General features: G+C 42.3%; 1 protein-coding gene across 1 annotated transcript; it reads right to left on the bottom strand.

The window, feature by feature from the left end:
* Nucleotides 1-5016: 5016 nt before the first annotated feature.
* On the bottom strand, nt 5017-12370 carry LOC125486098 (vitamin K-dependent protein Z-like). Its single transcript, XM_048612248.1, has 4 exons — nt 12220-12370; nt 10550-10713; nt 9268-9298; nt 5017-5371 (listed from the first exon to the last, which is right to left on the bottom strand). Exons 1-4 carry the CDS (start codon nt 12281-12283, stop codon nt 5208-5210), a joined length of 423 nt encoding a protein of 140 aa, XP_048468205.1. The 5' UTR covers nt 12284-12370; the 3' UTR covers nt 5017-5207.
* Between the last annotated feature and the right edge of the window lie 6020 nt (nt 12371-18390).

Raw genomic sequence — 18390 nt, 5'->3', positions numbered from 1 at the left:
CCAGCATCGGCAGTTCCTACTATCTCTGAGTGAGTTTTAACCCCATGTGTACAGTAACTGTACAGAAACCTCCAGAGTGCAAAGAAGACAAGAATCTCTCTCTCTGCAGTGAAGTAACGGAAAACTGAAAGACAGCTAGCTATTCCCTCCACCATTTGCTGTAAACAGTAGCCTGTAACCAGTGACTGAAAAACTAGATAATGCCCACATCAACTGACCATCAGCAGAGAACTGAAAGAATCAGGAAATAAGGAAATTAGAGATCAGGACTTGGAAGAAGCAAAAGGAACCTCAGGAGTGCTGTGGAGAGGTGCGATTGTTTCCCTAATATTTTTCCCTTCCACCAATAACATCCAAGTTTGTTTTTCTGTAACTATCTGCATGTGTGTGTAAGGATTTAAGAAGGGGTTTCTGCTAGTCAAGTTATGATCATAGAATCATAGAATCCCTACAGTGTGGAAACAGGCCCTTCTACCCAACAAGTTCACACTGACCCTCAGGGCATCCCACCCAGACCCATCCCCCTATAACCCGCCTAATCTACACTTCCCTGAACACTATGGGCAATTTAGCATGGCCAACAACCTAGCCTGCACATCTTTGGACCGTGGGAGGAAACTGGAGCTCCCGGAAGAAACCCAAACAGACATGGGGAGAATGTGCAAACTCCCCCAAGACAGTTGCCCGAGGATGGAATCGAACCCAGGTCCCTGGCGCTGTGAGACAGCAGTGCTAAAGACTGAGCCACCTCAAAAAAACAGCAGAGCAGAATTTAGATTCCCTGACCGGGAATCGAATCCAGGCCACAGCAGTGAGAACGCTGAATCCTAACCACTAGACTACCAGGGAAGGTGACGGAGCTCATCCCCTCAGGGTGGGTTCAAACCACCAAACATTTTGGTTAACAGCCGAATGCGCTAACTGATTGCGCCACATAGGCAGGCTGTGGTGATAAGTTATATTTTTGGTAACTTGTAATTAGAATTCATTTCTTTGTAATAAATAGCAGTTCATGTTAAGTACAGAAACCCGATCAGTGCTTTTTGTTAACCTGAATTCATCAAATGATTAAACTGGGAACTTTGAATAATTTATTTAAATCTTTAACCTGTGTGAATACCCTAGGAGTAGTGGGCCTTAACAGTGGACTATCAGGCACTTTCCCATATGGATTGTGACATCACGAAAGGGGAGGAACTGCGGAGGTGATATTATCACTTAACTATTAATCCAGAGACCCAGGTAATATTCTGAGGTGGTAGTTTCACAGCAGATGGCAGAATTTGAATTCAATATAAAAAGATTCTGGAATTAGAACTCTAATGATGATCATGAAACCATTGTTGATTGTCAGGAAAAGCCCATCTGGTTCACTAATGCCCTTCAGGAAAGGAAATCTGCCACCCTTGCCTGGTCTGGCGTACATGTGACTCCAGGCCCACAGCAATGTTGTCAACTCTCAACTGCCCTCTGGGCAATTAGGGATGGGCAATGAATGCTGACCTAGCCAGTGATGTCCACATCCTGTGAATGAATAAAAAAAATGACATTATTACTTAGTCTCACCTCATTAATATGCACTCTCTTATTTGGCCACCTGTCTGACAGAAACTAGATGCTGACAATTCCAGATATGAAAGTCAGAACAGGTACCTGGAGATTCCAGCTTACCATTTACTCCTCCGATTTGGATAACAGGCTCCAATGTCTAAGGACCCAATTCATGGGCAGCAGCTGCATGGACCTCATGTCCAAGGACCTTGGCATCTTACATGTACACTACACACTCATTGTATGTTTCACTGCGCACTCATAGTACACGTCACTGCGCACTCATGGTACATCTCTGATCCACTTATGCATTTTAATGCTGCACTCTGAGATGCAATGAACCTATCAGTGTAATTTTGTTACATTGACATTGTGGTGTACTTCAGCAGGCACCCAGCTCACTGCTTCAACCAGGTTGTATCTCAGGACTGCTTGCTTGCTCTCTTAGCACTCACTCTCTTTGCGCCTACCTGGATCCTCCCAGCATCCCTGCCTTGTCTTGCCATTTTGCAGTTCCCCCTCCTCAGCAAGAGTTAAGATGCTCATAATACTTCTGCCTGGTCTTGCTTTCTCAGTGCAGACACAAAGCCATGCAGCTTGTCATGGTTGGCAACAATAATCAATCAAGGGTTGGGCATGTGGGCGGACATCTTGCTGTATAGCCCTAAGCCATGTCAAATTCACCTCTGCAGCTTCCGTAGCGAGCACACTGCCAACCAATTGGCCATGTGTCAGAGTTGAAGGGAAATAGTTTTCTGTCAGACAATGGAAACACCCTTCAGATCAGGCCACCCTGGAAGGTGCAGAGCATGGGATCAATATTCCCTTATCTGATATGTAGGGCAAATGTCCCAACTAAGCAGATTGGTTCTGGCTGACTGTACTTGACTTCTGTAAAAGGCTTCTAAAATTGACACCAGCATCAGAGATCCTGGGATATTCTGGTTATGGCAAATAGATCTGGCTATAGTGACTTGGGAGAATTGGGTTAGCATCAGATAAAAGTTGCACCATAGGGGTGTGGTGGTTAGTTAAAGAGGTGAGTTTGTGTGTGAAAATGTGCTGCACCTCACAGAAAGAAACCTAATGTGAAACTTGACGAAAATGTTACTTAGCATCTGGGAAGATTTGGACCTCAGTTGGAGATTTGCAGTTGAGACCTTGAGCATGGGCGAGGGAACGGTGATCAATTTTCAGAATTGGTCCTGGAGATGGATTTAATCCGCTGCAACTTTACTCACAAGTCATCATTAGCAACATTGCAGGTGCACATTAAAAGGCACAAGTCAGAAGTGTGATGAACTACTCTTCACTTGCCTGGATTAGTGCGGTTCCAAAAATATACAGGAAAATTCATACCATCCAGGTCAAATCAGCTCACTTGATTGACATCTCATCCACCAACTTGAACATTCTCTTTCTCCACCACAATGCACAGTGGCAGCACTATGTATGTCAAACAAGATACATTGCAGGGACTCACCAAGGATCTTTCAAAAGAACCTTCCAAACCTGCAACCTCTATCACCTGGTAGGAGAAGGACAGCAGATGCATGACAAAAGAACCAAATTCCCCATCAAAGTGCACACCATTCCGACATGGCACTTTATCACCATTTCCTTTACTGGAATCAAAATCTTGGAACCCCCTTCCCAACAGCACAGTGAATGTCCCTGTACAGGACAGACTGCTGCAGTTCAAGAAGGTGGGTGACCAGAGTTATTGGGGATGGGCAACAAATGCTGGCTTGGCCAGTGATACTCACATCCTATAAAATAATTTCAATGAAGTTGGAAGCTAAGATGATGCCTGAATGCAGTAAAATTGATAAAGGAGGAAGGATTGGAAGTTATAGTCTTTCATCACCTCAGGAAGTCCCAAACTGCTTTTACAGCCACAGAATTACTTTGTAACCTGAATGTTGTAGTACAGAAAATTTGGCACCGTTTTGTTGACAACAAATTGCCATAACCGACAATGATGTAATGGCTAAATAACAAAAACAAAGTTGCAGGAAAAGCCTAGCAGGTCTGGCAGCATCTGTGAAGGGAAAAGCAGAGTTAACGTTTCGGGTCTGAGGACTGAGAAACTTCAGAACTGAGGACGGGTCACTGGACCCAAAATGTTAACTGTTTTTTCCTTCACAGATGCTGCCAGACCTGCTGGGCTTTTCCAGCAACTTTGTTTCTGTTCCTGATTTACAGCATCTGCAGTTCTTTCGGTTTTAAATGGCTGAATAATCTGCTTTAATAAGCTTGAATGAAGGACAAATATTAGCCTGGACACTGGGAGAACACCCTTGATCTTTTAAAATTGTGCTATGTCACCTAAGTGGTGAGGCCAGGCCTCATTTTAATTTCTCATAAAAAGATGGCATTGCTGAATATATTATTCCCTTAGTACTGCACTGCAGTGTTGTTGTGAGATCTTATGAAAGATGGAGAGAGAGAGGCCAGATGGGTGTCTGGCTGACAACTGAGTCTACCTTTAATGTTGAATTTGTAAGCTGTACAGGATCACCTGCTGGATAATGAGTTTGCCTGGTTGTAGAGAACATACAGCTTTTGAACAATCTGTTAACCCCTGTGTCACAACATAATGCTGGCCTTTTATCACGGGATTCAATCTTCTTAGGTCAAATAGTTTGACTGATGAAGATCGATAGTGTAAAGAGTGACACATTTGTGTCATACGGGTGGACATCAATATTTTATTTACTAGTTACACTATATGTACTAGTGGGAAGGAGAGAGCTTTTGTACACCATTGCAGTCTCTGCCCTAGCACCAAGTGTTTCTCAATGTCAGCATCAGTAATGACGTATGCTGCTCATTAGCAACAATGAGACATCCATATCCTACAAGCATCAGCTCTGTGTTAGTTCTTCAACATACAACTTCCTGACTCAGAAGTGATGGTACTATCCACTGAGGTAACTCTGACACATTAATGGCTGAATAAGCATGGCATCTGATTTGAGTCAGTGTTTTTTAATAGTAATGCGTACTAGATAATATTTGCTATTGACAATTACTGAGCTTTTGAGAATTGGCAACATTCATACTTGAAGACTGTTCTGAAAACCTCAAAGATTTCTGAAGAAGGATCTAGACCCAAAATGTCAGCTTTCCTGCTCCTCTGATGCTGCCTGGCCTGCTGTGTTCATCCAGTTCTACACCTTGTTACCTCAGATTCTCCAGCATTGGCAGTTCCTACTATCTCTCTCACCTCAAATATTCAGTTCGTAAAGTGTTTGGACCAATCCCATTTCTATTCAAACTGATTCTGAAATATAATATATTCAGAGGTCAATAATACATGTTAAGATAAAACACAAATACGTAATTACTTTATATTACATTCAAACTGGAACGCTCGAGTAAAAGTATGAGTAAAAACTAATTTATTACAAATTCATCAATACAGAATCTTTTAAAATTTTATAGCTTAAATATTAGATTCAAACTACAATAGTATCTAAAGGTACAGATGAAAAGACAAATGAAACAGGCCTAAATACAATGCATTTATAACATTTATCATTCATACCTCAATTTTATTGATCAAAAAGCTTTTCACTACGAATTTAACATAAACTTAATAGTTTGATTCTGCTAAGGCAGAATCAAACAGGGAAAATAAAATGTCTTTCCTATTATTTATCATCAACACAACTTTCTAACTTTGCTGAGAGTTGATCTTGTAAGTCATGGATTTCTTGTTTCTTTTCAGTGAGCTCCTTTCTAAGTTCATAAATTTTCATTTGACCTTCAACAATTTTTGCTGCATTATCCAGAAGGTATAGTAGAAGTGTATTCTCTGCAAATATAATCAGAACTTCCTGTTACTCAGACCAAGGGCAAATTGCTATAAAATTATCATTAGCATGAATTTACAGTCATGTGAAGATTTAGTTGAGATGTAACATAAGCAGATCTTTAAATAAACCAATGCATGCAGATACTGAAAATAAAGTTGTACAAACCCATATCCAAAAAGACAACAGTGCAGCCTAGGGATTGTATCTCATTGCCATTGTGTATTAGAAGCTATTCCAATGTTTCTTGTTATTCCAAATGTTTTGAAGACCACGTGTCAAAAGACCACTTTACAAGTAGTATACAAAGCCAATATTATAAAAGCTCATACTACAATTTCACATTGTTCTCATTGTGATGATAATTCACAGACTGCACCAGGAAGGACGATCTCTCAGAGCCTTGCACTCCTCGGGAATACTATTGCCTATGTGCAGGGAAGGGGATTGGATTTCTGCCTCATCAACCTGGACCAGGAGAAGGCCTTTGACAAGATATCACACATCTACATGTGGGATGTGCTCTCCAAAATGGGCTTTGGGGACGGAATCTGCAATTGGATCCAACATTGTTAGTGCAATCTCAATCAATAGGTTGGAATCTGAAAGCTTCCCGATCAGATTTGGAGTCAGGAATGCTGCCAACTCTCTCCTGCATTATTTGCGTGTAGTATAGAGCCTTTTGCTTAGCCCACCAGGAAAGATTTGAGCCTGAGAGAGGTGACTATTTTAGGCAGCAAACGCCTGCAGGTCATAGTCTTCCAGTACATGGATGACGTTGCTGTTTTCTGCACAGATCCACTGTCAGTTTGCAGACTCATGAACATCTGTAACCAGTTCAAACTGGCCTTTGGAGTGAAGGTACATTGAGACAAGAGCAAGGCCATGTGTTTGGGAACTGGGCTGATCGATCCTTTATCCCTTTTACCATCAGGACAGACTACCAAAAGCTGCTGTGAATATGGTTCAGAGGGGTTGGGGTGTGTGCCAAGTCTTGGGTGGATCGCATTGCCAAGGTGAAGCAAAAATTGGGCTTTTGAGAGTACCACACTCTCTCCATTGTAGGTAAAAACCTGGTCATCAGGTCTGAGGCACACTCCCTGATGTTGTATGTGGCGCTGTTCTGGCCCATTCATCTGGAAGTCTAAGATGGACTGTGTTCAGAGGGGCACCATGTACAAAGCTCTGGATAAGGGGGGATGAAGGTACACAATGCCACACTCATCCGATATCCACCTTTGTGTGCGGCTGCATCAAGCTGTGCGTAGACCCTCAGTAAGCAAACACCATGTGTCACTACATACTGAGGTTCTACCTGTTGCCAGTGTTGTGAAGGATGGTACTGGCCTTGGTGCTGCAGAATGCACCATTCGATATCACTTATCCTTCATGGAGAAATTTGCAGAGAAAAACACAGTTGACTACAAGTCCATCCAGAAGTGGTCAGCACAACATCCTTGAGACCCTGTGGGAAAAGGTGAGGATAGATCCTTTTGGTTTGTTCTCTGAACAAACTGGCAAAGTCATTTGGCAGAATGCTTCATCACCAGAATTTTCCAACAAGCACCAAGATATCACTTGGCTGGTGGTGAGAAGGGCAACAATTGTGAGATCCTTTGTGTAAGCCTGTTTGGTCTGCACCACCAGTTTCTGCTCTTGAAGTGGCTGCAGTGGGATAGGGACTGTCACACATCTCCAGCTGGAATGTTCCTTTGCAAAGGAGGTCTGGAGAGAGATGCAGTGCTTTTTGTTGAGGTTCATCTTGAGCAGCTCCGTGATGTGGGACTCTGTGCTCTACGGTCTGTTCTCCAGGACATACGCCAAGACAAACATCAACTGCGCCTGGAGGACCATCAACTCAACGAAAGACACTCTTTTTGATCTGCCTGAAAGTAGTTGGTCTTCCAGACCAAAGAGTTGACCTCGACTGAGTGTTTCAGACTGGCACATTCCAAGGTCCAGGACTATGTGGTCAGGGATGCACTGAAATTTAGGACATCTGCTGCCAAGGCACAGTGGGGAAAGACCATGTCTAAGGTCTTTCTGTTGAAGTTAAATGGTCACTCACTTACTGGAAGCTTCTGATGCCTCAAATATATGTAAATATAATCTTGCAGAAGTAAAACATGCCTTTGCTTTGTACAGCACCTGCGCTCTGTTTGTAACAAATGACAACACCTTCCAGTCACAAACCACTTCAACTTCCCCTCCCATTCCCTGGGTGACATGTCCATCCTGGGCCTCCTCCAGTGTCATAATGATGCCACCCACAGACAGCACCTCATATTCTGCCTTGGAAGCCTACAACCCAATGGTCTCAATGTGACTTTTACTGCTTCAAAATCTCCCCACCCCCGGCCTCATCCCATGACCAAATCTCCCTCTCATCCCCGCCTCCTTGACCTGACATGACCTGTCCATCTTCTCTCCCACCTATCCACTCCTCCCACCTCACTGACCAATCCCCACCACTGCCTACCTGCACTCATCTATCACCATCTCACCTACCTTCCCCAGCCCCACCCCTCCTCTCTCTATTTATTTCAGAGAACCCTTCCCCCTTCCCCATTTCTAAAGATGGATCCCAACCTGAAATACCAGCTTTCCTGCTCCTCTGATGCTGCCTGGCCTGCTGTGTTGCTTCATTTTTATCCCCAGATTAAAATCTTCACCATTTAATTATGTATGTTAATAGACTTGTTGTTTAACATGGGGGTGGATTTTACAACTCCCTGCTGGGTGTGATTTCGGTGCACAGGCATATGGGAAGGGGCATGTAAAACATGTTGGGTAGCCAACCCATTGCGTTCCTGTCTACTTCGTAGAATGCAGGGTGGGTGATTTACTCACTCCACACTCGCCCTTAAGCCTATTGTGGGTCTTAAGTGGCCAATTAGTGCCAAATAAAGTCCTTAATCTGCTTTCACTGCCATAATATTCTGGGAAATTGGCAGGTGAAGCAGAGTAGGAAGGCATCTTTATTAACAAAACCTGAAAGAACTGCAGATGCTGTAAACCAGTAGCAAAAGCAGAAGGTGCTGGAAAAGCTCAGCAGGTCTGGCAGCATTTGTGAAGAAAGATCAGAGTTAACGTTTCCGGTCCGGTTCTGGTTTTTCTTCACAGATGCTGCCAGACCTGCTGAGCTTTTCCAGCAACTTTGGGTTTTGTGTATTTTTTAACAACTTTATTGAAAAGGCGGGAAGGAAAAGGGACATATCATTTGGAAGCCCTTTAGGCAACTAGGACAACCCTCTGTTAAATTATAGACCCATGGTTGTACCTCCTTGTGTGGCATCCAAAACATGCCCACTCCCAACACCCAGAGTGGGCAATTCATCTTGTCCTAAAGGTCCTTCTGAACATTGTCGTTGATCTTCCTGACCCTATTTGCAGTCCCTACAGCATCCACTACTGACTTCTGGCACTACTGAATCTGATAGGGCTGCTGGTCAATCAGATTGGCCAGCAACTCTCGAGGATTGGTTTTCTCCCAATGAGGGGTGAAATTCTGACTGTCATCTTGTTTAGGCCACCTGCAGTGTGTTAATGTTAGAATGGAGGCTTTATTAAGGTCAATAGTTTTGGACTTGTCTTCTTGTCGGGTAACAGTCACTGGAAATTTCTTGATTGCAAAGATGTTGCTGTCTCTGTCATTCCTACAAATACAATTCTCCTATCCATATGGCTAAGCAAGGAGTCCCTACCTCCAGACTAGAAGGTTAGGTTCAAGTCCCCTACGTGAGCTAGATAAATATCATAACATGTCTGAACAAGTTGATTAAAAATATCTATAGATTAGCAAGGTCCATTGAATGGGAGGTAGACACACAATTTCTCTATCATATCCACATCCATGTTTTTTCAGTTAATTTAATAAATCAAAGTTTATCGTACATACTTCCACGACTGTGATAGTGCCAGAATATATCCTGCAAAGAAAAGAGAGATTTTAAATCTAGAGGAATTAGAAATGTGAATCACAAATAAAATATATCCCTTGCACTAAAAGATAATGTACATTTATATATTTATCGAAAGATCAATAAACAACACAAAGAATACCACATGGGATATACAAAACTGATGTCAAGTCAAAGAAGGAGAAATGTATTAAGGAGAGACGATTGAAAAAGGAGGTTGAAGCAATAAAAAGACACGTGCTTGTGTCACAAGAGGGGATTCGAATGACAGTGATTCTTCAATCCCTTGCTGACAAGTCCATAGTAGAACTTAAAGGGACACTGCAGCCATCTTCTGTCCATTACATTTAAACCAATGGAATGTCAAGGGCACTACATTGATGATATAATGAGAAAAACACACAGTGACCATTGCTCCTCACTTTACAACACTGAAAGGCAGAATCACCCCCTGCATTGAGTGCACAATCCAAAAATAACTAGTTAAACAATCACACGTATTTTCCTTGCTTACATACCTCACTGCAGAATAACTCTTCCATCTGATATAACTGCATTCCTGGTATAAAGTTTCAGTTCAATGCCATGCTTGTTATTACTTTGGACAGGAGGTAAACACATTTAGGCCTAAATTTTCTTATTTAGAACCATGCACAATCGGGATTAATGGTGTGTCTGGCTTTGCCCATTGAACATATTTTCTTGCAACACTACCATATGTGGGGATGATTCCCAACATCTTCATTGTGTCTTTGCCTGAGGAAAATGGCTTCAGCAGATTAAAGGCAGAGGGGATTTTAACAAATCTGAGCAATAACATAAATAACTGATGTAAAAAGTAGATCTAAGAGTGCTGCAAAAGAGTACAATGCTACCAAGGTTTCACATCTAGAAATTCTGTTCACCCAAGTAAATAAAAGATTGAACTGCAACTTGATACTGAGAGAAGGAAGATAAACCAAAGCAATGAACAGAACACAGTAAAAAGAAGCTCCCTTGGCACTCAATATTACCTCTACCAATTCCCATATGGCAGCTCAGCGAGATAAGCAGTTCAATGACCTTCCCAAGTCAGCTAAAGTTAGAGGTGACTACCAAAGCTGTAATAAATAAGGTAATCAGAGTTTCATATTGCAGCTAGCCATCATCCTCAGTACCTGCGATTTTCCCACTGATGTGATCAGAGAAAGAATGCAAAAGAGAAAATGAGGGTGAGCATGGGACAAGAGGCTAAAATAAACGTTTAAATGGAATTCTTACAGTGATGCGGTCATTTTCAAAAATCTCCCGGGCCTCTTCTCTGGAACAGGTTTCTTCACAGCACTCCCTTTCCAGACACCCGAACAAAATTCCAGGGAATATCCGACAGGTAGATTTACGAAATCGATGTAGGAACTGTGTGGCAGCTGATTTCTGTACAAACACTCAATAATATTGAATAGCAATGTATTAATAAATCTGGTGCCAGTGTGGATATAACATTGTATTGTTATCGTTTTCTGAAGAAGGGTCCCGACCCGAAATGTTAGCTTTCCTGTTCCTCTGATGCTGCGTTCCTCCAGCTCAACACTTTGTTATACACAACATAACCTGTTTTTTTTTTTAATAACTCAAGCCTTGTTACAAAACTTCAGATTCATGTTCTTTTATCTCATTTTCTGCTCTCTGGTAATTTTTTGCCATGCAGTATGGTCTTTTCATTTGAATGCATTACTCTTTTTAATAAACAAAATGTATATTTTCTAGATGGAGTATAATCACATTGATGTTAGCCTGATATCTATAACTTACTTGTTCAGGTCCAAATTTTAACTCTGGATGGGTTTCTAGTCGGTAGGTGGTTGGCCTAGTTAGAAATCTGCTGCAACAGAACAGAGGCCCATGCAATTTTAACTCAATTATATGCTCCAAGTCCACCTCATACCCATTCCTACAGAAATACAAGGGGTAGCCTATGGTTGGCTGTTGATATTTAAGTAAGTTTGGAAAAGGGGATTTCTGGGAGGATCTCAAAAGAGGGAACGTGTAGTGTGCAAAAACAGAAATTCCCATAAAACCTCAGCAGGTCTGGCAGCATCTGTGCAGGGAAATCGGAGAGAATATTTCAGGTCCAGTGACCCTTCATCAGACGGAGGAAGGCCTCAACTTTCCTTGAACCCTGAGCAACGCTTGCACTCCTTCTTGCCTCATAAAGGAAATATGGAAAATAAAGGTGATCTGATCTGATCCATAATCCTCTTCTCTCTTGACTTCATCTATCGGAAAAGCCACAACAATATTTTCCACTCAGGTCAGTGGAAGACCCACATTCAAAAGTGGATAAGTTCATTCGCCTCCAATCTCCAAGGATCAATGGAGATTGATATTGACTGAATGAAATAGACTGCTTCTTGAAGTGGGCTGCCTAGTCACTTATTCGGATTTCTGAGTCAAAATCTGGGCAGCTTTAGGTCAGGTTCATAACCTGGAGCATTTTAACTGCTGTTGTTTGCCTGGATTGTAGGGTTAACATTTCTACCGAGCATTCCAAAATGCATTTTCCAATTGCTTAATTACTTAACGGAAAATGAAAATGATTATTCTAGCACCAGGTAAAGTCAACAATAGTTACATACACAAAAATGTAATTTAAATGAAACAAAGTTATCTCATTCCTTGATCACAACTACGTCTCGGGAGATAGTGCAAAGAGGAAGAGGCTCAGATGTTTCACAATTCAGAATGAAGACCAGAGGGTTGCTAATTGTCCCTGTTAATGAGTAGTTAGTTCAGATGTCAGGGTGGTAGCAAATGAATGAGATCACCAAGCTGTTCTCAGCCAGGGATAGACTCAATAGCACATTTGGGGATAATAAAGGCATTTTGGAATCATGTCTAAAAACGAGAAACAGATTGGTTAGAGAATTTTCATGAAAAATGTTGATACTTACAGTCATTTGCCTGACAGTGAAAGAAAAGCAATGATATTATCCCAAAGCTCAAAATGGCTGTCATGTTATTTCCAAAATGCCTGCTTAAATTCCTTACAGGAAAGAGAAGGTGCGGTGTTATACAAGATAATTGTACCTCACTTGATCTGATATTTCACTGTTTGCGTAGCCAGGCTTTTTTTTTCATGTTGTTGAACTGTTTTACTTAATAAATAACTAATTATTTTGAAAGGTCATGGAGCAATTGGGTGCCAGCCTGGGAGGGAGGGTGGCCAGGTGAGAGTCAAGGAGCCACGTCGATATGACTGCCCAACACAATCCTGCCTCTGTACAATTGTAACAGGAGCAGAATGAAAAGTGTGTGGCTGTGTAACAACTGAAGGCAGGCACCTAATTAAAGTAATCCAGGGTTCAACTTTGACCAGCTGTTCTGTCACCTTGCCAGTGGTAAAACAGCCCTCTCCCCAACCCCATTCCCCCCAACAACTCAATGCATGCAGAGTCCACAAGCTGCAAAAAGACAGCATGCCCAAGTCTTCCATGAGAGTCCATTGAAAGTAGGCTATCCATGGCCCAAGGAAAAAACACCTGTGTAACTGGCTGCCACCACTAGGGGGACCTGCTGGGGCCTGATTGCCTGGGTCCAGCGGAGAAAAGTATTTCTGACTCCCCGTGGCGACATCTGCAAAAGTAGATACCCTCTTGTTTTCTTTGCAACCTTAGCACAAACCCCACCTCTCCATGAGGCAGCAGAGCTCTTGATTGTGATTGTGAAACAACTGCAGAGGGCTGGCCCTGTCACCACATCACCCTTTACTTACCAGTGCACAGTACACTGGCTGTAGCCAACAAGCTCAAAGTCAGTCCTCAGCTGAGGAAATTCTAATCTCCTGGTTACGTTAGTCAGCCAAGGCTTTCCTGATTGGTCCAGGTTAACAATGCCAATCAAGAACCTCATTGTTAATGACATCAACCTGGTCCCAATCACTACAGGCCGGCAATTTTAAGATAGCACTGGCAATAGCCAATTACGAAGCCACCTCCTGGAACATTGCCATTGCAGTCCCACTTTCTACTCATACATTATCAACATCCGAAATTAATCTCTTCTAAGAAAATCTCGGATTGATTAATTGATTGATTGATTTATTGTCATGTGTACCTAGTACAGTGAAAAGCTTTGTTTGTGAGCAGTACAGGCAGATCGTAAGAAGCAAGGACATACAGATCATAGGGTGAGAGAGTAAGGCATAGAGGTTACACCGCACAGGACATGCACTAGGCAAGATCAACATTAACAATATCAGCATTATTTGATGTTAGAGAATACATTTATCAGTCTATTAACGGCTGGGAAGAAGTTGTTCTTGAACTTTTTGGTGCATGTGTTCAAACTTCTGTATCTTCTGCTTGATGGAAGAGGTTGTAGGAGATCATTAACGGGGTGCAATATGTCTTTGATGATGTTGGCAGCCTTTCCATGGCAATGAGCCATATAAATGGAGCCTATGAATGGGAGCTTGGCTTCCGTGATGGTGTGGGCTGTGCGTACCACCTTCTGTAGTTTCTTACAGTCCTGGGCAGAGTAGTTGCAATACCAGGCCATTATGCACCCAGGCAATATGCTTTCTACGGACATAGTGTGCATATCATTTCTAATGTCACCTCAGAGTTTGTGGAGCAGAACCTTCCTTCCACTGGAAATGTGTCTCCTTTTTGCCTTTAATTCAGCAGAAGATTGGTAGAAACTTTGTACTTTGTGGGAATGTTATAGTTACTGTGTATATAATTTAAGATAAAATGGAAGAATTAAAGTGGGGAAGGGGTTCATGTGGCTTGTGCTGAATTCTGCCTGACAACAAGTTTGGGTTGGCTTGATCATTTAAGGTTAACCAGGAGACCGATGTGTGAGAGGTTGTGATATATTGACACCTGTAAACAATGACTAGAACAGCTGCATAGGTCAGTAGCCTGCAAATCACTCAAACATGTTAAGGTTAAACGCAGCAGGTGTTGGAGAAACTCACCATGTCTAGACCATCCATGGAGAGTGAAAGAGAGTTAACATTTTGAATTTGATATGACTCTTTCTTTTGAATAAATGCAACATATTGCATTTTGGTAAAACTAACAAGGGCAGGAATTAATGGTAGAGCCATGGGTAGTGTGTAGAACAGAGACACCTAGGGGTTCAGGTATATAATTCTTTGAAATTTGCATCGCATATAGGCATTATCACATTTGCCATCATTGCTCTGACTTTTGAGTACTGGAATTGAGATGTCATGTTGAGGTTGTACAGGACATTGGTGAGGCCTCTTTGAAAGTATTGTGTACAGTTCTGGTAGCCCTGCTATAGGAAATATTATTACATTGGAGAGGGTTCAGAAAAGATTTACTAGGATGTTGCTGGGAATGGAGGGTTTGAGTTATAAAAATAAGCAATATTCATTGCATAGGTTTTCTTTAGTGGAGTCCAGGAGGCTGAGAGGTGGCCTTATAGTGGTTTGTATGTGGAACGAACTACCAGAGGACATGGTGGACTCGGGTACAGTTATAACATTTAAAAAACATTTGGGCAAATACACAAATAGGAAAGGTTTGGAGGGATATGGGCCAAACGCAGGCAAATGGGACTAGTTTTGTTTGGGAACATGGTCTGCATGGACTATTTGGATCAAAGGATCTGCTTCCATGCTGTATGACTCAATGACTCTATGGCTGATACATTTGCTTTAATGAGGTTGAATGTAGGATAAATATTGGCCCAGACACTGGGTGAACTCGATGGATCTTTTAAAATGGTACTATGTTCCCTAAATAGGCCAGGCCTCACTTTAATTTATTGTCCAAAAGATAGCACCTCTGAGCATATTATTCCCTCAGTACTGCACTGCAGTGTTGATATGAGACCTTACCAAATTTGGAGGAAGAGGCAAAATGGGTGTCTGGCTGACAACTGAGTCTACCATAATGTTGAGTGTGTAAGCTGTACACAATCACCTGCTGTTTACTGAGTGTGACTGGTTGTAGAGAACATACAGATTTTGTACAATCTATTAGTGTCTGTGTCGCAATGTAATACAGGCCTTTTACAATGGAATTCCATCTTCTTGGGCCAAATAGTTGGACTGATGAAGATTGAGGGTGCAGAGGCTGTCACATCTGTCCTCATACAGGTGAATACCAATATTTTGTTTATCAGCTACAGTATATACACAAGTAGAAAGGAGAGAACTTCTGTAACCCATTGCAGGCTCTGCCCTAGCATCAAGTGTGTCTCAATGTCAGCATCAGTAATGACATATGCTGTTCATTAACAATAATGAGACTTATCCATTATCCTACATGTGTCAGCCTAGATAATGTCCATGGAGCCGCCTGACTCAGACATGATGGTACTATCCACTGAGACAAGGCTGACACATTAATAGAGGAATAAGCTCGGCAACTGATTATGAATCAGTGTTTTTATTTTAATAGTAATGTGTACTACATAATATTGCTGATTGACAATTACAGAGCTTTTGAGAATTGATGACATTCATACTTGAAGAATGTTCTGAACACCTCAAATATTCTGTTCATTGTGTCTTTGGATAAATCTCATTTCTATTCAAACTGATTCAGAAATATAATGTATTCAGAGGTCAACAACATTTTTTTTTAGATAAAACACAAATAAAGAATTATTTATATTACATTCAGACTGGAACTCTGCAGTAAAAGTGTGAGTAGAACCTAATTTACTGATTGATATTTTTTGCAAATCCATCAATACAGAATCTTTTAACAGTTCATCAATGAAGTGTTATATTCAAACTGCACTAACATGTGAAGGTACAGCTTCCAAAAGGACAAAAGAAACAGGCCCAAATATATTCCTTTCATGACATTTACCATTCATGCTTCAATTTTACTGATCATAAAGCTTTTCACTACAAATTTAACATGAAATTAATTGTTTGATTCAGCCTTGGCAGAATGTAACAGAGAAAACCAAAATGTCTTTCCTATTATTTACCATCAACACAACTTTCTAACTTTGCTAAGAGTTGATTTTCTAAGTCATGGATTTCTTGTTTCTTTTCAGTGAGGTCCTTTCTATGTTTGTTAATTTTCATTTGCTCTTTAAGAATTTCTGTCAGAATGGGTACTAGTTTTGGATTCTCTGAAAATATAATCAGAACATCCTGTTATTCAAGATTGTCATTAAACTTGTTGTTAGCATGAATTTACAGTTGTGTGAAGATTTAATGCTGATGTAACATATGCAGATGCATAAATAACAAATAATGCAGAACTGAATATAAAATTTTCCAACCCCTACCCAAAATGACAGCAGTGCAGCCTAGGAATTATATGTCTCATCACTATTAATGTATTAGGAACTGTCCCTGTGTTTCTTATTGCAAAGTTTTGAAGATCACATGTGTCCTTGCAGACAGTAAGGACTGCAGATGCTGGAAGCTAGAGTCAATAAATGTGGAGCTGGAAAAGCAATGCAAGTCAGACAGCGTCTGACGAGCAGGGAAGTCAATGTTTCAGGCCGAAACTTTCATCGGGACTGGAGAGGGGGAGGGGAGCTCAGAAATAAATAGAGGGAGAGGGTTGAGGCTGGGGGGAGGGTAGGTGAGGAGGAAGATGGACAGGTTGGGGTGGAGAGATTTTGAAGCTGGTGATGCAGGTAAGGGGTTATTGTGGTTGGTTAGTAGGACGGGTGGAGTGGATAGGTGAGTCGGAAGCTGGACAGGTTGTGGGAGGAGAGATTTTGAAGCTGGTGATGCAGGTAAGGGGTTATTGTGGTTGGTTAGTAGGACGGGTGGAGTGGATAGGTCAGTCGGAAGCTGGACAGGTTGTGGGAGGAGAGATTTTGAAGCTGATGAAGTCAATAATCAGGCCATTGGGCTGTAAGCTCCCAAGATGAAATATCAGGTGTTGCTCCTCCAGTTTATGTTTGGCTTCACTCTGACAGTGGAGGAGGCCAAGGACGGACATGTCACCAGGGGAGTGAGACAGGGAGTTAAAGTGGATGGCGACTGGAAAGTCGGGTTGGTTAGTGGGTGCAGAGCGCAGATTCTCTGCAAACCGGTACCTGAGTCTGTGTTTGGTCTCCCTGATATAGAGGAGGCCACATCAGGGGCAAAGGATACAGTAGATGAGGTTGTATGAAGTGCAGGTGAATCTCTGCCAGATCTGGAAGGATCATTTGAGGCCTTGGACAGAGGTGAGAGGGGAGATGTATGGGCAGGTGTAGCACCTACTGTGGTTGCAGGGAAAGGTACAGGGTGTGGTGGAGGGATTGGTGGGATGTGTGGAGCTGACAAGGGAGTCGCAGAGTGCACAGTCCCTGCGGAAAGAGGACTGGGGTGAGGAGGGAAATATCATTTTGGTGGTGGGGTCTGATTGTAGGTGGCGGAAATGTCAGAGGATGATGCATTGTATTCAGAAGTTTGTGCGGTGGTATGTGAGGACTAAGGGACTCTATCCTTACTGTTGCTGGAGGAAGAGGGTTTGAGGGCAGAAGCGTGGGAAATGGGGGAGATGCGGTTGAGGGTATCCTTAATGACAGCAAAGGAGAAACTATGGTCTCTAAAGTAGGAGGATATCTGGGAAGTACTAGAGTAGACCGCCACATCCTGAGAGCAGATGCAATGGAGGCAAAGGGATTGTGAGTACAGGATAGAATTTTTGCAGGAGGGTAGGTGAGAGGAGGTGTAGTCAAGGTAATTGTGGGAGTCAGTGGGTTTGAAATGGATGTCAATGGTGAGTCGGTTACCAGAAATGGAGACGGAGAGGTCCAGGAAGGGGAGGGAGGTGTCAGAAATGGTCCAGATGAATTTGAGGGTGCAGTGGAAGGAGTTGGCGAAGTTGATGAACTGCTCAAACTCCTTGTGGGAGCACAAGGCAGCACTAATACAGTCATTAGTGTAGCGGAGAAAGAGGTAGGGATGGTGCCAGTGTACTTGTTGAAGAAGGACTGTTCCCTGAATCCTACAAAGAGGCAGGCATAGCTCAGGCCCATGCAGGTGCCCATAGCCACCCCTTTGGTTTGTAGGAAGTGGGAGGAATCAAAGCAAAAACTGTTGACGGTGAGTACCAGTTCCGCCAAGCAAATGTGCGTGTCTGTGGAGGGGTACGTGGTGGGCCTACAGGAGATGAAGAAGCAGA

The sequence above is a fragment of the Rhincodon typus genome, chromosome 25 (assembly GCF_021869965.1).
Source record: "Rhincodon typus isolate 14 chromosome 25, sRhiTyp1.1, whole genome shotgun sequence".
Lineage (NCBI taxonomy): Eukaryota > Metazoa > Chordata > Chondrichthyes > Orectolobiformes > Rhincodontidae > Rhincodon > Rhincodon typus.
The sequence above is the reverse complement of the archived record's forward strand: the minus strand, read 5'-3'. Positions and strand labels throughout refer to the sequence as shown.